Source organism: Amphibalanus amphitrite, unplaced genomic scaffold (genome assembly GCF_019059575.1).
Source record: "Amphibalanus amphitrite isolate SeventyFive unplaced genomic scaffold, NRLGWU_Aamphi_draft 000198F_arrow, whole genome shotgun sequence".
NCBI classification, from domain to species: Eukaryota; Metazoa; Arthropoda; class Thecostraca; order Balanomorpha; family Balanidae; genus Amphibalanus; species Amphibalanus amphitrite.
Genome location: NW_024881693.1, coordinates 655640 through 680415, shown reverse-complemented (window position 1 = coordinate 680415; position 24776 = coordinate 655640). Strand labels below are relative to the sequence as shown.

General features: G+C 46.7%; 1 protein-coding gene across 1 annotated transcript; it reads right to left on the bottom strand.

The window, feature by feature from the left end:
• Positions 1 to 1118: 1118 nt before the first annotated feature.
• Positions 1119 to 23899, bottom strand: LOC122384795 (WAP four-disulfide core domain protein 3-like). The gene is made up of 7 exons (XM_043372542.1): positions 23534 to 23899; positions 16265 to 16405; positions 12047 to 12208; positions 9555 to 9599; positions 7595 to 7903; positions 6710 to 6881; positions 1119 to 2111 (listed from the first exon to the last, which is right to left on the bottom strand). The coding sequence occupies exons 1-7, from the start codon at positions 23715 to 23717 to the stop codon at positions 2096 to 2098; spliced, it is 1029 nt and encodes a 342-aa protein (XP_043228477.1). The 5' UTR covers positions 23718 to 23899; the 3' UTR covers positions 1119 to 2095.
• Positions 23900 to 24776: the final 877 nt, after the last annotated feature.

Sequence of the window (24776 nt, the reverse complement as noted above, 5' to 3'; positions counted from 1 at the left end):
TGACGGATCGCTTTAGAATGTTTACCAGCCGAAGCATTAATTGTATCGCACTGTCAAAACTCAAAGACAATCTACTAGCTGGAGTGTGAATTTGAACCCCGTTTCGTACGTCATCCCAAAATTGTTAATTAGGTACCTGAATCACAGAGAGAAAAAGGAATGGAGCTGCTCGTTTTCCGTTGGAATCGCTCTTGCGACCGATCTGCTCCTCTTGTGTTGCCTGTCGCTCTCTTCGAAGCTGCTATAATAGAACATTTATACGAGTATTTTTCACGGCGAAGCCCAAAAATTAGATTGAATATTTCCATTCGGCTATTGAGTTCACCAATCAAAGCAGTTGCCATGGGCGTGACACACCATACACGTGCCAGCTGCACCGCACCGTGGGCGCTGGTAGTCGCTCTGTGGTTCTGCCTACCCCGTTCTGTCACCCGTCTCCCGGGTACCCCCTGCGCCCTCTCCTCTCCTCTCCCGATCGCTATCTCTCTGTGTCTCCGGTTAGCAGTGGCGGCAGGTGCAGCAGGCAGACATTCCCGCCCGCTCTCTGAATGCAATCTCTGACGGTCGTGTCACGACGGAGGGGTGTCCTCAGATGTCGGGCGAGGGCTTGGCTGACGACAATCAGGGTGTGATGGTGCAATAATGCGGTAAGATCAATGACTTGGGAGTGAAGGAGAAGGCAGTAAAAGGCATGTTGAATTTCTATATTAATTGATGCGATGCTGGTTGATGCGATGGAGAGAGCTTGAAGAATTGTACAGATGTTTTGTTTATGTCTATTGCAACGGCGTATTGAGTTTGTGCGCGAATACATAGGTGGTACTTCTGGTCTTATCAGTGGCAATGTCGGCAGTACATTCGGCTTTGTCATGCTCGCTTCACCGTTGCCTGAACTGTCAGATGCAAATGTGCTAGATAAGAGATCGACGACCGACAAGAGACACGCACAGTGCGTGAACTACGTTTGAGACGACGCCCAGGCGATGTAACGTGGCACGCGTAACGTCTTTATACGGCACGTGGGCGTGACGATGTGGAGATAGCCAGGAAGCTCGGCTAGCTGAATCCCAGCTGGCACTAAACAGTGAACCCGTAGATACGTTCGTCACAAATACACGTTAAAACGAGGCAGTATTTGCTTGTTTATTATTGTTGTTACAGAAATGTTAAAACGTTATATAACACTCATGGTCTGCTGACGAGACGCATCAAAATCACTTCCTAAAATTCTTAAAGATTCTAAAAACCGTTTCACATCTATTAGCAACTGATCACTGGTATCACATCACGAATGGTGCGAGTGTTATCACAATGGATGACTTTACCTCATCATTCGTCGCAAATATTCAATTGTTAAAACTAATCTAGAAACTAACCAGATGACGACATTTTACCTGGTGTTACCCTGCAAAAACACCTCAATAAGGTACAACTGGAAACGCTTTCAATAGCCACTTAACTGCCGTAACTATTCAACAAACGACTTACCAATACTCGGCAGCAGCTGGCACAGAAATAGCACATCTAAATGCGTCTCAGATCAGAATGACAGCAAACATCTTTCACATTTCCAAACAAACAAGGTTATTACTTGCTAAAGCAGTCTGCAAAAGACAGTGTACACACTGCAAAGGTACAGTTTCAGCTGCAGCAGTTCATCATACAGCTTTGGCTGGATACCAGTCTTTTTAGACGTCTGGATGCCAGTTTGCGAAGAACCATACAAGCTGATATGCAGCTCCGAGTGGTTCATTTTATAGACCTTTTGAAGCGAAGGAAATGTCTTGTTTCCTTCGCTCAGAGCATAATGACAATGGCTTTCAAGTTTCATCTACCATAGGCTTGGAAAGTTTTTTTTTGACACAACTCTTCATTTAAACAAACAAATAATCCAAGCTATAGGTACACCAGTTGTTCCACCCATATCTCATCAGTCCGACCCTGACAAACACACCATCGGTCCGCGGTCGACTTTGTCATGTGCAGGCGCCGACGTGAGGATCTTGCTCTTGCGATGCGATTCTTGACTCCAGCTTAGGCACTGTTGTGTCTATGGCTGTCACGCTATCATTTAGAACTCATCGTCCAACGCCGGTCACCGATATTCGATTCTGGAAATATTAAGCACAAAGTCATGTAACGCGAAAATATGATTTAGTAACAATTACTAACATGATAATTCAATCATGAAAAACATGGAAGAAGAGACGCAGCAATTCACCTTCGTGGATAGTAATCGCGTGGTCGTCTGAGTCCGTCCGCTCGTCGTCTGTTTCGTTGTGTCTGTGCTCAATATCGTCCTTGGTGTCTCCTCTGTCCGTCCTTGTCCTGTCCCCGCTCGTTTCTTCTGCAGTATACCCTCCCACAGCTTCCCATTCGGTGACCGTGGCGTCTGCCCTTGGTATGTCATCTGACACTCGCCCATGGGCGGGGCCGATATGGTACCCCCCCCCCCCCCGGTCCGGCCCGCCCGTATCGAGGTCAGTGACCCCACCTGTCCAGTCTGTGACACCCACACCTGTCTGTGTGGGTGTCGGTCAAATCGCCTGTCAGGGCGGGGCGGAGTGCACACATAGCCCCCGAGAGGCTGTCGTCTCTCCGCGGCCAGAAAGTGGTTAATATTCCCTCACCAACCCCGTGGTGATGGGTCGACATGAGTCCCGGAATGTGTGAGAATCGCATAGCTGAGCTTGTGAAATTGAATAGTGCAAAGGCGTTGAGTGTCGTTGTTTCTGACCGGTCGTTTGTCACAGACGGCTGAATATGGACGCATGCTGCTGGGAGCCACTGGGGTGGTAATGGTCGAACGAGTGGACTTCTGTCAGCTACATCTGTTGTTGTCTGACTTGCAACTTGTTCGCAAGCCGGATATAGCCTGAGATGATTACTGAGATGGATGGTGGTCAGTGAAGTTCAGTATCCATTGTTGTTACCTCATGGCTAAAGAAGGTTTGTGAATCATGCCTTTCATTGCGGTTAAGTGGTAAATGCATCAAGAAAAGAATATTGGTGAGCTGACCGGCAAAAGTAGTGCATTTCACGACCTACACAACGGGAAAATTTCCTGCCGCAGCAAAATTATACATGTGAATACGTACGCCTTAATCCAATTTAGATTGCAGTAATGCATTGATGAACTATATCGCCCGTAAGTCACTTTACCTTAAAGGGAGATAATGAGCTTTCTTTTTTCTTTAATAAAAATTACTCGACATCTATACTATTTCTACTGTAGTTTCTATAAAATATGAAAATTTCCTAGCACATTTTCGTATGTGAAAATTGTTTTTATTTTTGCAAAAAAGAAGCAGTACTTGCAGTACTTGTAACACCCACCGAAATGCGTTGTCCTTCTTGTCCTTCTCTATAAAAAAGTCGCAGTATATGGCGCTTTTGTTTCAAACAGCGACGCTTGGGTTTTTGTTTATGTTATCGCCTTGTCGTTGCTTGGTTGTAAGGATTCTTATTTGAATTAGAGTTAATTCGGTTTAGAATTAATTAGATTCGTACATAGTGCCTACTCTTCTTTGTTTCCAAGTATTATTTTGCGCCACAAATGAACGGCATGCGCCAGAAACGCAGCCAAATCTTGCGATTGCGACTACGAAATTCATTATTTTGGCCTCAGAGCCTGAAGCGAAAAATACAAGCATATTTATTTCAAAAAGACTTCAGGTTTGTCGAACGGTGTTATGAGAATTTTGATAACAGTACTGCATAAGTTTTTCAGTGATGCCGCAAAAGTGTTGTATCTATCTTCTTTTATTGTGCAGTCGGCGGGACCGATTCAAAATTAAGTCGTTGCTACTAAAATAGCAGCATATGGCCTCAGATGATGAACAGGAAAAATAGTTGCGTAAATTTAGACATAAACCACCCCCAAACCATGAATATCTTTTGAAGGCACTATAGACGACCATTAACTAACTAGATGTGATGAAGATCAAATGTAAGGAATACGCTCATTTTACAAAATTACATGCAAGTACCAAAAAGTGATGTAAGTACTTATTCAACGGTCATTTTCAGCGCTCCCCGCTAACGTGACTTCAAGTTGAGATATTTGCGGCAAGGTACCGCATTGAGCAAAATGGTTTTAATTTACATTATAACTTGTTGTGTTTTGTCAGAAAATGATCCTAACTCAGATTTTGTGGAAAAAGGTCATTATCTCCCTTTAATAAGTTATAACCAGTAAAACGCCTTTTGGGCGACCAACGGAGCGAGCGAGAGGATGGGCCTTGCACGTGCGAAATTGCGTGGGGGTACCTCCAACTAACTGGTGCACTGCACCCTACTAACCGGTCTTTAGCGATGTGCCAAATTTCAGCGCAATCGGCCTAGCCGTTCTCGAGATCTGGAAGCGGCACACTGCACGTGCGCACGTGCAAGCGGGGTCCAAACTGACTTTTGCACAGCACCCTACTAACTGGTCCCCAACCGTGTACCAAATTTGAGCGCAATCGGCCCAGCCGTTCTCGAGATCTGGGAGCGCCCCCTGCACGTGCGCACGTGCTGTAGCACGTGCGCACCCCAACCTTAACACATGCAGATGAATTATCTGATGGAGACCTAACTGTGTACCGAGTTTCAATTCAATCGGCCCAACCGTTGTGCCGTTATTGAGGTTGCAATTTTGGGGGTTCTTAAAAAATGTCCAACTTTACCACGCGCCACGTGCGGTGGTTGGCAAGAACGCATGGTGGCCATCACACCACAGAACTTTTACGCCCAAGTGACATTCAGGAAAGAAGACCGCTTGTCAATCGGATGTCCCGTTCCTAAGATATTAGCTTTTGAAGAGCGTCCCCACGGTCGGCCGGCCGGCCGAGTAGTAAAGGAATCTTGGGCCGGCCGGCCGCTCATACTCAGGATTTTCCCTTAATTCAGTATGAGACTCCGCTCGCTTCGCTCGCTCCGTAATAAACGGCATGCAGCACATTCATTCACCGATTGCCGAATGAGAAGGCAAATCATGCTCGTTGCTCTGAGAGCAGTGCTCTCAGAGCACTCTAGCACAAGCCTACAGAAAAAAGGCATCATGAGTAAATAGCAATCATGACCATCACAAAAGACCTACTACCAAAAGTGCTGCATCACCAGGGCTTCCAAACCAAGGCGAAAGTTGACACTTGGCATCGCTTGGTGTAGGTCTACATCCATGAAAAATACACGCAATAGGTACGCGTGGTGCACAAACTACTAACGTCCACAGGTATCCATGATTTCCGTTAAATCCAGCTTTGTGAAGCCTTTGTAGCTCTAGTTCACCGCTGTTTTCTTCTTTAAAATCGTTATATTGAAAGTTAACAGTGTTACAAGCAAGCAGTACTATGGCACATCGTGAACGGGACGAGAAACAATTGGTTTGTTATAAGATTTCGACTTCCATGATCATTCATTTATTCATTTTTTTCTTTCGATTCCTGGAAGATCTCGTCAATTGTATAAAATTCTATACTGGCTGGCGCACAGGAGACATGATGCAATAGCTTCAAAAGTGAAAAGCGTTGTTAGTGTAAATACAGGGTGACACAAAAAAGCGGTCATCACCAAATTTCGAATAACTTCGGAAGTTTTATTCAGATCATCACCAAACTTCGGCCACTTTAGGTCACACCTATATGTAGCAGACATCCACCAAGTTTCAAGTCTTCACTACGAATACTTTTAGTACAGTGTGTGTTTTACGGACGCTCCACAATGTGCTCCAGGTGAGCGCCCCGGCGCTGCAGGGCGTAGGCACACCTGCATCCGGCGGGCAAAGTTGCCGATAACCCGATAAGAATAACATTTCAGGGGTAGCACACCCCCTGAGCACTGTCTCCAGAGGCCATTGCACTCTGTAAAGTGCACAGCCATCGGGTTATCGACAACTTTGCCCGCCGCATGCAAGTGTGCCTACGCCATGCAGCGCCGTGGCGCTCACCTGGAGCACATTGTGGAGCGTCAGTAAAACACACACTGTACTAAAAGTATTCGTAGTGAAGACTTGAAACTTGGTGGATGTATGCTACATAGGTGTGACCTTAAGTGGCCGAAGTTTGGTGATGATCTGAATAAAACTTCCGAAGTTATTCGAAATTTGGTGATGACCGTTTTTTTGTGTCACCCTGTAAAAAAAAATACGCCGCATTAGGTTATCGGTATTCCAATGTCGTAATTCGAAGGCATGCATCGGTCATCCGGAGATACATTTCACATGTGACTTACTTGATCAAGTCGTAGCTGTTCTGGCACATCAACTAAGCATGCAGCCGGCCATGCCAGAGCAGAGCTGACGGTTACAATCAGTTCGCATCGTGCTCACTATCGTGTTGGCAATACTGTTTTGTGCTAATGTTGACGTGGTTTACAAGTCAGGAAGGTCAAGCCGTCGCATATATCAAAGTCGGTGCGGATAAGCCGTCACTTAAGTTTTTGTCGACGGGGCTCAGAGGAATGTCTCCACAAAAATAATTAAAGCTGCTGTCGTGTCCCCGCTGGTCATCCTTGGTCATCCCACTGTCACTGTTTATGTCGCTGTCATCTCTGCCAGGCCGTCAGGGCATTCGTTTTACTATCTGACGTCGTCCTCATGTCAGGTCATCGTCGGTTATTCCCGTCTATCTTGTCAACGTTCTTGTCCGTCATCGTCAACACGCTGTCGGTCTTAGTAACCAGAATTCAGAAGGGGCCGCTCTGATCAAAACGTTCCCAGTCGACTCACAGTGGCAGTACACATTGCCGGGAGCAGAGCGACGGGCAGCACTTCTTCGGACCCGGACAGTGATCGTCCGCGTCGCAAACGTTGACCCTTGACGAGCCGCGGCAGGGCGGCCGGAAGTCGTCGATGAAGGAGGGTGGCGGGCAGAACCCCGCTTTGGTCGACAGCACCTCGTCTGAAATGAGACAAAAAGGACAGTTTAGTTTGACGCGATTTAAGTAGAACATTTATATGCTGGCTGCTAACGGTTGATGTATCGTATGCTGACTCTTCAGCTGACGAAGGGGCAAGAGCTCGGCAAGGACTATTGGATTAAGGAAGTCGCAAATGGTTCCTGGCCAGCTCTACTGGTTAACGGTCACAGCTTTTACCGGCGCCCACCTGCAGCTCCCAGATAGGTGCTATTAGTCACAGATCTGCGAGTCACGACTGGACATCACTGGTAATGACTTTTGGCGCCGCCATGACATTAAGCAAACTCATGAATGCATTTACCTGTTTGCTAAGCTGTGTCTATACGGCGACGCGTCAGTGCGAGATGCCGTCGAGCCCCTACGAGCGGTTTAATTATGTAAAATGAGCGTTTGTGTAAGACGGTGCCTTGTGAAACGCCCGACACTCAAGTGTTAACATACTTGACAGTTGAAGAGGATATTTGAACTATATCTACGTTGGAGAGCCGTATTGCATGCAAACTATCCTGTTGCAATGAACGCGTACATCAGCGTAGTAAGGCAGAAAACGACGGTGAAGGGAACATAAAGCTAGCTAGAGCTATTACAGCAAAGGAAAAGCGATAGACAGCCAAAAAGTCGATAGATTTAATCAAAGAGCAATCAGCGACAATCTGGTTATGATAGATAAAAATATGTTGATCCATCGTCGCACCTGGCGGAACGCAGGAGAAGACACAGCCGTTGTGGCAGCACTTGAGTCCCTGCGGACACTGGTGGTCGTTGGCCCGGTAGCACTTGGGTCTGCCGTCCCTCCAGCAGCGGACGGCCACGTGCCAGGAGATGGCCGGACAGGAGCCGGGCCGCGCCGGTGGCTGGCACACCAGGCCACAGCCGCTCGGACAGCACTTGGTGCGGCCCCCACAGTGACTGTCCCACAGACAGAGATTCCGCTTCGGCTGCCGGCACCTCAGCCGCTCCAGGGGTGCGTGGGGACAGCCGCCGGGCTTCGGGGCAGTCGGATCTGACGAGCGGGCGTCGAACAGGTCAGCATGGGTCATACCGGGTCATCAGAGATCGCATCGTGGGCGGCAAATACTGCATATCAGTGTCTTTATCCTCACTATGCAGAAGAAATACCATGTTCTCAAAAAGGGGGTGTCACACACTTTTGCGTGAGCTGCTGCGTAGTTGGAGATTTTATCATCGCTTGTTCAGACGGTAAAAATCAGTCATATACTGGCATTTGAATTCAACATTTCAGTCGCTTGAATAATTTGTTTCACTTGAAATTCATGAAGGCTTGGTGTCGAGTCACAAGGTTTGTTGGCAGTCTGTCACTATCAGTCACGTCATTTGTTACGTCATATCTCCATTATCATGCCTTTAGTCACGTCAAGTTTCCATCAGTCATATGTCATCTCCCTCCTCTGCGTTGCAGCAGCCCGTTACCGTGTCCTGTCCGTGACTGAACTATGCTATTATGCGTCTGTTCTCGCAGCTCGGTAGGCCACAGCAACAATTCGTTCTAACTAGCAGAGGCGGGCACGATTGGCTACCGTCATTGGTTATTCACTTGCCAACAATCGCCAGCGGCTGGCACAGGTGCGGCTCGATAAACAGTCCCAATCAGTCTCAGTCAAGGTGGAGATTATCCTCTCGGGGACCGAGAATAATCGTCCAGTCATCGTCTTCAAGTCGGTCCGATGGAGGAGGTCCAACTGTCTAGAAGTTCCCGAAGGCTTTGTCGCAGTCACGATGGAAGTAGGTCGTCGACGGGTTAGATGCGCAGCAGAGGTCAGGTCACGTCTCAGGTTAACTCGAGAGTTCTCTCAGTCTCAGTCGATGATGAAACGTCCCCCATGAAAAGTAAATGTATGATTGTCTTCAGCGCTGGATGATATTTAACCGTTGATAAAATATTGGGATATATGAAGAAAAGTGCATTGAAGATCGAAGCATGATGGGAGGCTTCGCGCCAGCATATTTACGAGCAGGCGTTCGATGCCAGAAACAATAAGCACGGAGAGTTGACAAAAGCATTCAATGAAATAAGGTGGACTTGGATCGATCGTTGATTGCGTCGTCCATTTGTTAAAATTGTCCGTCTGTATTTTTTCATGTCAGGCATCATACATACGTGTCAATGCTTACTTTCATGTTGAGCTTATCTACAGTTATTTTGCCATGCTAAAAAAGCGCATAGTGTACTAGTGTAGAAACACAGATTGAATTTGAGCAAGTGTTTCATCTCAATTCATTTTCTCATTACACATGTCGACACCCACTCGCGTTTTGCCGATATTTCATCGGATAACGACCTCGGTCTGACTCGGCTGCCCCTGCCCACCAGGCCGTATCGGTACCTGGCCGCTGGGGGCGTAATGTGCCGACCATCTTTACGGCCACGACGGTGCTGGTTACATCAAGGCGGGGCCCCTCCATGCAGGGCTTTACGGGTGTTACGTCCACTTTACGATACCGTCGAGCAATCTCGATTCGGCGCGCCAAATATGGCAGCTCGGATGGCGCCGCGTCTGCCGATGAGCGAATCGCCCCCGAGCGCTGCCAAACTGGGCCGTATGTGGCGGACATGTGAGAGTCAGCCGTGTGAGATATCGGAGACGGTGAGAGAGGCCCGTGATGGTGGTCCCTGCGCAGCTCTCCGGGCTTACCTTCAGCCACGACGGCCGCCTGGACGGCTGCAGTGATCTCCGGTACTGTCGGCAAGACGAGAAACATGTCAGGTGTGCATTTATCAGGATTCAGAGCATCGGTGCAGTTTTCATGTGACGTCATTTAAAAATTACATCAAGGCACAGTGTGATGAAGCTTTTGAAAACCTATGCAACGCGTGGTAATGGTGAAACGTTTACCATGAGATTATTGTCAGGAGTTGCGGAAAGGGCCCTCAGGACAGGGAGGTGGCGTGTCTAAGCGGTAATAAAGGGATGAATGAAGTTGTGCATTGGCCGCGGGGATGGGAGGCAGCGCAGTGCAGCAGCAATCAGAGGGATCGAAAGATTGCACGAACCATAGCTGAAAACAATCTGATTGTATGTATAGGTACCGACTAAAGGAGGCCATCAGAGCTGCTGAATGGGTGTAATCTGTCTTCAATCGATCTGAACGTATAGACCTGTTGGTGGTGTTGTTAGCATTGTTTAGGAAGTGAGTGAGTACTGAACACGGAATACTTTCCTTTTGGTATTACGCAAACAGTGAGTAATGACGACACAAAGGATCCAAGATGTTGGAGGAATCAGCTGTGCAAGCGATGTTGCATAGTACATGGGGTGCGGTTTTATCAGATTTAGCGACCCCACATCGCGCTGATATTCTAATGCTATACAGGGCGCGTCCCATGTTCCGACCAGCTCGTAACGTACATAGATTTCTGCTGCCTGCAGCTGCATGCTTGTAGGAAAGATAAGGTTCATTGAGATTCACTCACGACATTGATCATAGCAGGACTACGTTTGACCTGTCATGTTGCATTGTTGTTTTTGAGTGGTACTGTCGATGGTATGTTGACGTAAATAGAATCCAGATTTCAGTTTCCAGTTGTCCAAGTACAATGGAGCAAGAGACGTTACATGTGCTACAAAATATCGTGGAGGTGGTCCACAGTGAAGAGCAAGACGTTTTAGGCAATTGGTATTGTATTGTTTTGATTTCAGCATTAAATAACGTAGGAATTTTAACAATACGAGGAAAACAAAACGCGTTCCATTTCCATTTCGGCCAATACCTCCTATAAAAAAATGTCGGATAGGTAGTTGAAACAAAACCGATGGAACTTCCAGGATTGGAATGCAAGACGCAAGTCCTGTTTCAGAGGAATTCCTACTAAGATCCGTCCTAATATTGTATTGAGCCATTTTCTCGAACCTGATTTTTCGAAAGGAATATCAATTATACCTTTTTGTCTTTTTTTTATCTTACAGAAAATTCAGGAGTCACAAATTTAAGTGAAGATAATAAAATGGCAAATTTAAGTAATGGCCCCCAGCTTCACTCCACCTTGTTGTTGCTGTTGTTTTCTCCCTCCAGCCCTAGGGCGTAGCCAGTCGGCTCTGGAGGGAGACGAAGGCGGCCCCCAGGGCCGCCACTCCCCTTCGTGGCTACCAGCATTCACACTGACTGACAGCAAGGTCTATAGCAGAGCCCATCGTCTATTTCCCTAGCCACATGCATCACTGAGCAGATGCAGAGACCGAGACACTCTCAGTCGTAGCACTTTTCCTGTCCCTATCACTCTGTCTGCTCGGCCAGAGCTGTCGACAAGCTACAGACAGAGGACATTAGTGACCAGACATTACAATGCCATCGATGCGCTCATGAAAACAACTGGCATCGCGAACCTATCAATCTGAGAGTAGCTCTAAGAAGAACTTACTAACTATAACCAAGACCCATGCATAGCTTATGCATAGATTTCAATTTTAATAATTTTGAGCCACTTTCCAGTCCTATCGTACTTCATGGTGACAATTGACAAACCAAACCTTGCGAACTCACAACTCATGCACCGAGCACTCTGAAGATTCAGATCATTCAAAAGTATTATTTGATAATTTGTATAGGGGATAGCGTCTCAGTGTCCACACACACTTCATATCTTAACGGGTCAAAGATACCTCGTCGTTCGGCCCACGCTGAAGCATGTGCCGTTGCATGGCCCATAATAATGTGCCATATGTAAGGGCGTAATGGTGCGGACGCTGACAGAGCCGCCCACTTATGACGTCAGTCGATATTCGCTGCGTAGGAAAGTAATGACGTCATCAAGGGTGGGTTTAAGGAGGTCGCCAGTCGGCCATTGAAATAAGGGTTCATGAAGGGGTTCACTATAGGACGTTATTAATGCCGCAATATTTCAACTTTGTTGGATGTGATTCATTGGGCATGACAGGGGGAACTTCATATTAATCTTTTGATAAATGGTTTTACTAATTGCTTTGATTGGACCCATTCCATTGCAAGTGACTGAGTTACCAAGAACAACAGTGTAGTGATTGAACTACTGTGAGGGCTCTGAAGATGGCTACAAAACAATAATTTGTGTTTGATAACGATAAGCAATTCACATCGTAGCCTGATGACTTACGGTCTCTATGTCTGCCTCGATGCACCATCCCCTCTCCCTCTCCCTCTCCCTCGTCACCTGGCGGCAGACAGAAGTGGTTGCCGGCCAGCTGGCAGCATTTCAGCGCGGTCGGACACTCGAGCTGTTCGGGCCGACTGGGTCGGCACGGTACCAGCTCGCGCAGCAGGGCGTCTCGTTCCTCCAACTCCGCCTCACTCGACGGACACCGGCCCGGCCGTGCTGTCAGAGAATCACACACATCTTGGGTCACTAATGGCCAAATAACTACGACTGGTTATGCCAAAATATATGATTTTAAGCATAGACATCGGTACACCTGGTGTACTGAGGTCTTCGTATATGTTTGAACTTCAAGAAAGCAAGCCAGATGAAATATGAGCAGTGAAAGAAAAGGAGAGTATACGAACCAACAAGCTCTGTAAACGTCATGTGTAATTTGTCCAGCGTGTTGTGTCGAAAAATAAAGTTGCTGCAGTATCTTTCGCCATCATAACAAGCCAGAACACTGAAACAGGTGGCTGCCGAATCATGGAAGTGCTGCTTGGAGCTAGCTACCGATTGCATCAGCTCACCACTATGATCTCATACTGTAGAATTAACTGACATTACGAGCAATCAGCGTCAATTTAGGACCGTTTAACTGTCTGGAAGACTGCTAAGCATGAAGAAGAATGTAGGTATAACCAACTACTGCCAATATTGGTCAGTCTTGTCCAACTGCTATTGGATGCGTGTAGCAAGTCAGTTACTCCTTATGACAGCCTTGCTTCGTGGCTTTTCGCTTGTTCTACATACATATACTTTAACCGTCAAGTGATCGGCTCTGCACGGACAGGGCTGCGGCCGCGCTGGGCCACTGTTCTTTCATCCCTTCATTACAGGGAATATCATGTGAATCGCGGCGCGTGCGGTAGATGGTATCTCACACTTATCTACCGGAGCTGTCAACAGCACAGCTCTGCTCCGTTGGAGACACCGCAGATCCGTCGGAGACTGACAGAGACACAGCGCCGACCGGGGAGACATGTATCATTCATGACCGTTCCGCAGCGGGGACCGCCGGCGCACGACGGTGGCATTACTCAGAGCACGACCACGGGACAGCGCCCCGGTGCCGGGAATTTCGGAACTGTTGGAAAGCCGCTCCTGCAGGCGGCGGCACTTCTCCACAGGAGCATTGTCACGTCAGACACTTGGAAGGGTCGGTTGAAAGCCGCCGCCGCGGCAGCGACTGCGACGCGGCACAAGAGAGTAGCTGCGTCACTTGGGAGACTGCAATAGCGCACAGGAAGATAACCGCAGTGTGCATTGCGGCGCAGTCTACCTACCAATGTGCTCTTAGTCGCCCCAGCGTAAGCCATAAATAGCATAGTGCATACAAAAATAGAAATATGTAGAGACTTCTAGTTTCTGGGTGAATGCTATTTACTCCATTACATGGCTGAACGACTGCGATCTCCGTGTCATTCACTCACCACTTAATTCTGCCCAATGCGCACCCATGCCGTTCGGAACTCTCACGCTTCCTATAACATTTATAACGCTTAAAGGGACCCTCCCACCTTCAAAAAAGTTAATGAATTGGCATGAAAGTGATGTCGCTCGGTTCAGAAAGAGCAAAAACGAATATCTACCAAATTTCATCGAAAAATATTCACCGGTTTTCAAGATATTAGACTTTTACTTTTGTTTACTTTTTGGGATCTCCGCTGTTCCTAGCGACTTTATTTGAAAGTGCGGCATTTGTTGCGCGCAAAGCAGCATAAACCACCGCGTGCTACAAAACGTTTAGTCAAACATTTAACGGACGTTCGAAAGCCTGATGACGTCATCAGATTCCCGTAATGGTTAAGAGATAGGGACCACGCTGGTCCCACCCTGCAAGTAAAGGGAAGAAATTTCTTGAACACCATAAAGCTGCGGGGGTTGCGACCAGGATAAATGGTGGTTTCTGAGCCTGGCCGCAAACTTGGCTATCTCAACTCAAAACTAATGTTAAGGTGGGAGGGTCCCTTTAACTTGTGTATCTTCTATCTTCTTACAGTACCAACAGCGTCCACATTTTATACATCATCCATACAGCACTCATCTCATGCTGTTCCCTCTCTCTCTCATTGCCTTCTGAATTAATGCATGCTTTCCAGCCCACATTCCTAATGCTTCTCGACTAGCCCATATCACCCAAACCGCCCGTACCGCCCATACACATACACACCCATCTTGTACACATGCCCCGCCGCCCATGCTGTCCATACCGCCGTGTTGCCGTCCATCAACGTCTCTCCTCATTTGTAGGCTGCGGTCGCGAACAGAGACGCCCCGCGGCGCCGGCCCGCTTTGGGCAGTGGTGCCGAGTGGACGTGCACTCAGAGTCACCCCCTGCTGTTGCTGGTCAGACTAGGGGGCTGGGACTAGTGGACCAGGGCCAGGAGACCAGTGCCAATGGACCAGGATCAGGAGACAAATGGTCCAGGGTGGTCCAGAGAAGATTGGTGGGCCGGGGAACAGTGTAAAATGTGGTATGCGGAGATTGAAGAGGTCTGGCATGGTTCAAACAGGTCCAAAATCGCCCAGGCTGAGATACATTGGGACACTATAGACCAGTGATCCAAGACGTCCAGCAGACCACAACAGACCTGAATCTCTAGCCCGGTCCTGATTCAGACTAATTCTCAGCCCGGTCCAAAATGGTCCGCGCTGTCCCGCGAAGCTGGTCTGGTCCGACCTTGGCCGGTCAGTGCCGAGTCCCACCCGGTAGAGGGATGGGCGACCCGCGGGCGGCGCCACGGTGGGTAACTGCCGACACTAACTGCCCTTACCGGCGCCGGTGGGTGGATTGTGACGAAACCGGCGCATGACGGCCTGTTGCAGTTCACCACCGCCGTGCCGCTGTGAACCTCTCCCGGGTGATCAACCAACAGTTGATTTTCCCTATACTCAACGTTCATTGCTGAGTTTTCAGGCCGGTACAGCTAAGAGGTTTTAGGAAGCTCGAGGTCCATTTGTGACGTCTTAGGGTTTATGTGCGTCTTAGCTATAGGAGAAGCTGACGCTATTTGGAGTGTAGCTCATGCAAGTACCTATTCCTGCTCACGTCCTTCCACCGAATATAATCTATCAAGTTGTCATCTTAGTAGAGATCACTTTAAAGGTAGTGTGCCAGCTTTCCTGGACCGTATGGAGTTAATGGCCCAGATAAGGAGAACCGGATTTTTAGAACTTATCCATACCTTCAAAACTCATGGAAACGTCTTAAATTCTTCAAATTTTGAGTACCCCAGTGCGAAATTCGCCCCGACGGGTTGTCGGTCGCACCCCAACCACATTTCACACCACTATGAACAATAAATGCACACACTGAAATCGCTATTACCGATATGCTCATCCAATCAAGTTTCGATAAACCCGTTCATCATCATCTCCTGCGGTTTCGAACACGCCTGTTAGGTGGTGCGGTAGACCGCGCCCAAAGCCAGGGCCCCGGTAACGCGAGGTAGCCGAGTCGGGGCAGCGTGCGCTGACCCAAGCCGGGGCCGCGCGTCCTCCCGGTGTCATGTGATAGCCCGGGGCTGCCCGCGGGGATGCGGTAGACCGCGCCCAAAGCTGCGGCCCCGGCTTGGGTCAGCGCACGCTGCCCCGACTCGGCTACCTCACGTTACCGGGGCCCTGGCTTTGGGCGCGGCTTCTGCTCATACTTTGTGGTGCGGTGGTGGTGCGTCGGGCCGCGCGCTCTGACTTCGGCCAAGAAAAATGCGTCAGCTGATCATTGTCATTTCTGCCACTTGCGTGTGGTGAAATGGGGTCATAACTTAAGAGACGGCTTTTTCATATAAATTATTTTACATAAAATCATATTTCAAACCATAAATAATGTTCGACAGCTAAATAAAAGAAACGATACCAATACAGGCTTACAGTTTAAGGCTCGACATTGTGTTGTCTACGATTAGACAGCTGATAACTCATTCCCGTACGTCGTAACTCTATAATGACCTTTGCTTATTGTCACATGTGCGCCGCATTCGCGATTGTTGCCGACGCCTGTTTGCAGGTGAGCCCACTACAGTTGTTATACATATCGAAAAACCGATAAACTTTTAGGCGAAAAGGCACCATTCCAGGCCCATTTTTGATTTTTTTTTTTGCGATTTTAGGTAAAAACAGAAGCTTCTTATCCTAGGAAAAATAAAATGGGAAATCTTTCAAAGGTGGCACACTACCTTTAAGTGACAAGTTGTATCCGTTGTTTGACTGTATAGGAAGGAATCGTCTCACCTGCCTCCGTACACTGTCGATTGCAGCCTTTTCTGCAGCAGAGCTGTCCCAGAGGACAGTCTGAGTCCTGTTCACAGTCGTCCGGTGGTGGTCTGGGGCAGTAGAGTCCGCTGGGGACCGGTGGACAGCCGCCCAGGCCAGCTGAAACAGACGACACCTCAGGTCAGGGGCGCTAATAGTGTTGCGTGCAGGCACCGAAAGTGTCGTGTGCAAACGTAGTACTGCGTGAATGACCCAGTAGTGTCGTGTAAAAGCGCCGACGTCTTTGGATATTCATCCAAAGTGTTTTGTACAATGAACGTGTATTGATGCATTTGCATACACTTCTGTCATCATCCTAACACAAAGTCTCCTCCATTATGTGGCAGCAGTTGGCTTCTGTTATTCTCTCCATCTCCATTGTTCAGTGAAGGTCACCAAGTGGGCTGACACCGCTCGCACTGGTGCAGCAGAGCGCTAATTACGCCCCGCTCGGCCGTTCACCTCAGCACTGTCATCACCGGTGACACCACATATATCACCGCGCACTGCGGCCCGGCCCGCTCTGTAGAGATAGCGTGGGAGTTAGTGTGTCGTGGCCATATATCGTGCTGTCATATATACTGTCATACGTGTGCTGGTGGAGCTGTAATGTATCACGGGGCGATGCATTGAGAACGGCTGGGCAGTTCATCTGGATGAAATGATATGCAAAATGAGCACTAGATAAGCGTACTTGTAGTCGGGTTGAAGCGTGCGGCGGGTACTCAAAGAGGGGAAGGTAGGTAGCTGGCAAGGAAGGAATTTATAGCATCAGTGCAGCTGGCTGGATATACCTACATAGATAAGCTATGATGTGATGCTGAAATTTTTGTTATTAAAGCAAAATGAATTACGCGACGCTGGTATAATTTGAACAAAAATGATCCCAGTTATTTGATAACTTGTTACAGCTTCACTCGGTCTAGTGCTCAAAATAGTGCTGAATTAGTTTCATCGTAACTTTGTTTTGAGAGACAAATATGTCATAAAAATGCAAACGATTTTAGTCAATTTACCATCCAGAACTTTTCCCTATAAACTATAAACGATGGCTATACAATAATGATTTGTCCTTTTACAACTGAACTGCCCCAACAGGCCTACTGCTTTGGCCTACTCCGAATTTCGATGTAACTTATTTCAAACACCTCATAAACAAAACTCTCTCAGCCTCCTCCAAGTGCAGCAGTATGGCAGCAGTTATCAGCCAATGCATTTCTCAAATCAACATCACTCAAGTTAGGGCTTAGCAAGTTGTAACGTCATGTACACAACGTCTTCATGAATTTCTGATTGATGAAGCGTTCAGTCTCATCACCTGCTGGGACAAATCATGCCTGTCTCCGCACACCCATTGTCGGGGAAATGTTTGACGCCCGGCATGACAGCACAGTATGTCGGTACATCAGATCGCTATTTATACTCTATCGCAACGTGCTGGAAACGACTGTCGTTGCGCCTTGTCGTGACTTAAGCCTGTTGAATGGGTACAGGTTGGATGAGATGGCTTACTCTCTGAACACGCTTTGTCGGCCGTGTCTCAACTTCATCTGCATAGCTATTTATTGGATGCATTCCACGTTGACTGCTAATGCACTTGTTCGCGACACTCGACTAAAAATCTGACACCACTGAGGGCATGTAATCGTTAATAAGTTTAGCTCTTAGAGAGCAAATTATCATAAAGTTAGCGGTGCTAGGAGTCCTTTTGTTATTGCGATGAAGACATGTTTGGTATTCGTAGACAAAAAGGGCAAGAAGAACGAAAAAGCTCGTACACAAACAGCTGCGAGTTGTGAAGAGAATAGAAACTTACCCGGATCAGGTGATCTGTCTCGCTTAGTGGCTAGCTGTTTAGATCGTATGTACCGATTAAATTCTAAGCAGTCCTGACAACCATGAGCAATTACAATAGCGGCCCGCATCTCCCATTGTGCGGGCCTTGTTCGAGGCAATTCAAACCAAGGCCAAAGTGTCGGACCAGCTGTCCTGCAAGGGCAGCTGATGCACGGTCCACCTGCCAACCACCCGGATGAGATTTAATCCAAGTGCCTATCGAAACGTTTACTCGGTTTCGTGTCTATTGGGCTTATAACTACATAGGAGTGAATGTTTTAGAATACTTTATATAAATATATTATAGAATACCTTATTTTTCGAGAAGCTCACGGGGAGCGATATTTATGTAGTAACATTTGATCATGCAGTGGATAAGAAGATGCTTTTAGTTCGGTTGCGGGTTTCATGTGCAATGCGCCAGTTAAACACCGTACCACCGTGTTTAGATGAAGTTTGTTGTTCGCAGACCCCCAAAGTGCCTTTCGGGAGTTAGCGCTGGGTTGTGCATTTTTTTTTTATCGATTTATACAAAATGAATAGACGAAAATACACCTGCAGCACTTTAATAAACACTCAAGCCTAGCGATATGATATATAGATTAAGGCATTTACCATAGCATAAAAATCAAAATTGTGAACAAACACTGTCTTATCGATGAAAGAAAATCACGAGTAGTGTGGCACAGCCTTGAATAATGACGCAGGCTGAGTGAACCCTCCCAGTCATTAGCATATTCAATGGAGCGACCGTAGTGCCCCGGAATGGGTGGAGTCATATTGGGCCGATCTCGAGGTCATGTGAAGCGTGTCTTGTTGCACTTCAAAGGACCACCTCCACATCAGAGACCGCAGCGCAGCAGCCACCTCTCAGTGTCACATCAGAGCATTAAGTGTAACACTAGAACCAACTATTTTATAGGTATACCACAGACTTATTTATGCAGACGACTATGTTCATACTTATACTATACCTATGACTTGCATCGTTCACTGGCGATATCCAAAAACGAGTATTTTTAGCAAAAAAAAAAAAACAGTAACTCTTTCTAAGTGTTCAAACTCATAGCCTCCTTCAAAGCTGCAGTTTTACTAAATAGAAGTCCAGCTTTCAGTTCAGTGGGAGCCGTAATTTTACCGCATTCACTAACCAAGCCGCGTTCCTGGACCTTTCCCAGGGTTTACCGGTGGCCTAATCGACGGCGTATGATTTGTCAAAGCGTCATTTGGGTAAATATCTTACTATTTGGCAGCAATTGGTCAGTATTTGACGGCAATTGGCCGATGTTTGAAGGACTTCGGTTCAAACAAATCATTGTTTGACGGCTGTGTGATGCCAGTGACTGGCGTGGCTGCGTGATGTCAATCACCAAAGACTGCAGGACCGTGGATAATTGTTAATTCATGAGGCAACTGCTCATTTAGAACGCAGCTGGCAGAGAACGAAGGGCAAACAGAGGTGTAAGAGCCGTTAGCTGCAAAAACGCAAGAACTGAAATGGTTGAGTTCAGTTCCGGCTTAGCCTTACTTTCAATCGTGGTTACACTCATGCGAAGTTATTTTTCTCGATATTATTAGCAGTGATCGTCGATTTCTGTGGCATTAAGCGGCAAGCAACTAATGAAATGTAAAAACAACAAAATTTTGCAGGCATCCGGAGCCGGACGCTGGCCATTTCTTTGTAAGACTGGACGATACAATTGGAACAATGGCTTCTCAATAATGCATCTATTTGATATGGTCGATATACCATATGCCGCACGACTGACTTATAAACCGGATGTTATCCAATATAACTCGACAGCAAGCGGTTTCTTTTAACCCACATCGGAAGTTTTAATCGGATTCAATGAGGTGCAGATGCAGCTAGATCGGAATGACATACGAATATTGGCGCCACCCAGCCTCAAACAACTACACATGAGAAGTCACGGATGGTCATGATCAATATCATATGCAGTGCATACTAGTCGTTCGTGACCTGACCTCACGTACATGGAGTCACGGTCACCGCATACTACGGCTCATCGCAGCCCGTCGTTACTCAAGAACCTCGGGTACATCGGACGATTTACCAGTTTAACATATTAAGGGCATCATATTGGCCCGGTTATGTTAATTGAGCAGCACCATTAACACATACGAAAGTGTCTTCGTTGAAGCTGAGTGCTCGAATAAATCGCCATGCATGAATGTGTTGCACATTTGAGGCACGGGAACATCGTTATTTGTGCAGCATATTATATGAACTGGCAGATTATGTGCAGAGGTATAGGAATTATAAATATGTCAATCTAGAGCATTAAGCAAACAACGGACGCTGTCAAAGTGTCCGTCAATGCATGTTTCGTTACAACTTTCATAGAAAGATTTGCATGACACAGAAACAGATTGCATACTCGAAAATGCATTGCAAAATCCGCTTCACAATCATATGTCCAATGTTCATTGTCAAAACTTACATACCCAGTCAATCATATGTTCAATCCACGCATGGAAAGAATGTTTAGACATGAAAAGAATTGGCCAATAACACCGGCAAAGTTGAGCGAATGGTTATCGAAATGGCACAACTTGATAACATAGATATGGAACTATATAGCGTTTGTTTTTAATCTGTCAGTAAATATTTCGGTTGTATTTGCAAGCAAATAGGCAAAAAAATGCTTTTGATTATTTTAACGAATAACAGGTTTGTTATACTATTTTCTCTTGTTTGAATTGTTTGTAACTCTTCGATATGCTTCTAATTTCGCTCTACCAGACGCTAAACACTGAAATAAAGTCAGGATATGAAGATATTTGTTATAAAAGAGATTTCGTACATATTTTTTAGTGACTTTATCCTTGTTGGTTAAGAAAGTTGAATTTAAACACTTGTTTATTAATTGATTCGAGCACAGCCCTTCATCAAAATACAGGTAAAAAAAACGCTTTTTAACTGCGTTTTTAAAAACATGCATTTTTAACTTGTACTCTGATGAGCTGCGCTCAAAATTATCAATAAATAAGTGTTTTCATTTAATTTTCTTAACCTGCGAGGATAAGGTCACTAATCTAAAATGATTCAATATGATCTTCACAAGAGCACTGAGAAACTTGGTGCAGATTTTGTCAAATTAGGAACATTAGCCAGATGCAGTCCGTCGTGAAAACGGCTAATGTCTCCATAAGTCCACATTATTTGCACCTATCTTTCCTGCAAACATGGTCAACGTGTTATCCGTCCATTTACGAGTATGTTCCGTCGTGAAAAAAAAATCAATTTCATCATAGAGCTGAGTGTAACATTCCACGAACATTGTCCATGTGTTCAGTATTGTATGTAACTATTACCAAATGTCTGTTATTTGATCATATCACGATAGATTTCGCCTCACAACATTTACATATCTGAGTTCGGCATAGACCATAAATCTTGGTTAGCGACCAATGACAAAATGTTTTGATCTACGCAGCCGTCTGTATCTTACGCTTATCGCCCATGTTTCAAAGTTCTGAAGCTGCATAAATTTGGTTATCATGTTATACGAGTGTTGTAACTTGTAAGCGCGGATCTTGTATGATGGAACGGGATATGGATGTTGAGACATCCAATTATGTGTAGTGCATGTGATTCCATTTCTGTACATAGAGGGACGGACGCAAGAACTGTCCTGTTGAGGATTCTTACGCCTTGAGGGCCTTTTTGGGTCATATGCTGTTTTAGTAAAACAGTGGTGTTCAGTTATTTTCAAAATTCGGAAGAGCATCCTCCTTTGACGCACTTATTCGGGAGCAATGTGTTTTCAGTGTCGAAAATATAAAAGGTACACAATTGCGCTGGTATTCATAATTATATGCTACCGAACACAGGGTTGGAATTGGAATTTCGAATCATATAAATGTAAAATTACACAAAGCAATTGCCCTTTATCCCGCACCCGGGTGGGCCCTTCCGCCAACTTCGCCATAGTGGGGGAGGGGGGAGGGGGGCGTATTTGGCCACACATTACACCAGGTTATCTCTGAAGCCAGGAAACTATAGAGAGACGCGGAAAGGACAATAGATCGCTGTAAGATCTTTGAGAATCATGCGGGTCATTTTCGATCAGATAACCGCTGAGGTCACTGGAGGTCACTGAACGTAAAATTATCATGGATTTAGGTTCCTGATTTTGGCAGCTTTTCATAAATCGGCGAATAACTCGGAAAACAATAGAGCTAGAGCGCCGCGAAAAGCGCATTCGATAGCTATTTTACAGTTTTACTGAATGTAAATGATGAGACATAAGGTCAAAGGCTTAGCCTCCAGAGGGCAAAAACTCAAAATATGTCGTTTTTGCATTAAAGGTTTTCTGTAGAAGCTTTGGACACAAAGTTTGTACTACGTTGCTTTTGCCGGCTTCGTGCTTCTCTGGTCAAGGCACGCCGAATGAACAATAAATTGACATTTTCAGTTCAACTTAAAAATTTGACCACAGGTCAAGGTCAAAAAAGGTCATGTTGCATAGTAATCGATTCGTAGCGTTGAGCTGAACGCATCCATGGAGTTTTCAACGCTCTACATAGCATGTTTCTATTTTAAGCTATTGTAAAAAAAAAAATGTTGTAGACGTCTCATGACCTGAGATGACCTCAGGGGCATAAAAGAGGTCACAGGTGCAATTTTCCGATTCAGTGTGTCAGGTTTACATGTATTCCGATGTTTGGGAGTGTTCTCGTTCGAAAGAAGAGCATTTCAACTTTCTCTTATTGACTAACAATAGAGAGGTCGCAAAATTGACCTGACCTTAGCTCACCACCGATTCTGAGATAAACAAATTGTTGGCGCAGACTCCCTCATGCAATAGCCCGAGTTTCATTCTAGTATGTAAATTCCACCTCCACACAGGCGAAGGTTACAGCAACAAATATCATCAAAATGCATCGTTAAAATGCTCTCCATCCAAAGTAACCTTTTATCACAAATACACCGGTGGCTATCGTGAAGGCAGCTCACGAGCATTGATTAACGGCAGAGCCGAAACTGGGCCTCATATGGCGACTCAGGCACAGGTCCGAGTCACAAGTCATTCGCTCGGGGTGGAGTAGTCAGGGAGGAGTCCAGAGCGGCCCTAATCTCGGTGAGTCGACAACTTCTCGTGACATTTAGCGGGCTAGTCGTGGGCTCAAAATCAGACCACGCGGGCGAGGTGGATCTAGGGGAATTGGGATGCAGAATTATCGCTATAGTTAAATGCCCAAGTAGTTTGCTCTTTCGGTCAACTATCGCGGTGGCTTGATCCCACATGCAATGTTGAGGTTGAGTGTAACAGCTCCTTTTCTGCCTTTCTGAATCATGTTGATTGCTGCTATTGCACGCATTATTTTTTTCTTAATTATATGTGAGGCGCAAGTCGTTACCGATCATACGTCATGCTTCCGACTTACCTGTTCTCAGACTTATCGACGGTGTTGGACGTCTCCACGCATTACCGTAACTTGACCTAAAGCGCGCCAGTTGCCTGAGTCCCTGCTGTGGCGTCGTTCCGGTGGCACCCACCTGACCTCTGACCTGAGCGTGACCTCCAGAGGTCATCCCCAGCAGCACAATCACCAGGCACACAGACACCATCGTCGACACCAGTTATATAAGCTCGCAAGCACGTGTTCTTCACGTGCAACAGGCGCCCCTGTTCTGAGGGGTCAGAGGTCACATAGGCGGGCGGCTCAGGTCAAGAGGTCACCCATGTAGACGTCTGCCGGCGGCGGCGGCCGGCGCGGCGTGCGGATGCCGACTGCCGCCGTCCTTCTGACGCGGCAGCGCCGACCGATGACGCCACGGTGCGGGCGGCGGCGGCGCTGGTGGTGGAAGGGGTAGGTAATATAGGCGTCCGCGGGACACTGCAGATATTGCTAGAAGTGTATGAAATCACGATTTTATGTCTTCTAGATTGTCTTAACCCTCGCATGTGTGCGGCGTTTGCCAGCGTCTTACGTGTAGGGGGAGTCGGTTGGACCCCCCCCCCCCGCCGTTCGGCCCCTGATTGAGCTAGAGCCTCGCGGAAAAACGAACGTGCTGCCCGTGACGAGAGAAAGCCGATGATACCCAATTTTAAGGTCCTAGGTCATTGGCTGACCTTCCAGTTCAGGTCAATGACCCAAAAGTCGGGAAAATCGGGGCCTGCTAGAACTTCGTAAAGAGAAGCTGTTATGGTTTACCGCGTGTTGCTCACGAATTTCATGTTAGTTTTGATCACAGATGATGTCTTAATGCATTCAGGCCAGGTCGGGTCAGGTCAGGTCAGATCAACCAGTAGGCATCCTGCCGGCTATCCATAGTAGGTGTCAACTACCACTAACGGCGTCGTAACATGTTACGAAGGTACCAAAACTACTTCATAAATGTTCAAATGGATGCTAGATTCGAAATCAGCCCGAAAAACTACCCTAAAACATGTAAAACTCGAAAAAGTGACCTGAGGTCATCAAAGGTCAATGACCTGACCTGACCTTCAGGTGACCTTGACACCCACCGTAATGCGTGGGACGAACATCATTTCACATGTTTTGACGTTTATAATCACAAAAAGACTGGAAACACGCAGATAATGTGAGCTGACATACGCTAAATCGCGATTCCGGCCAAACATGGTCTCGAGAAATAGGTCACAGGTCAAAAGTCATTTGGGTC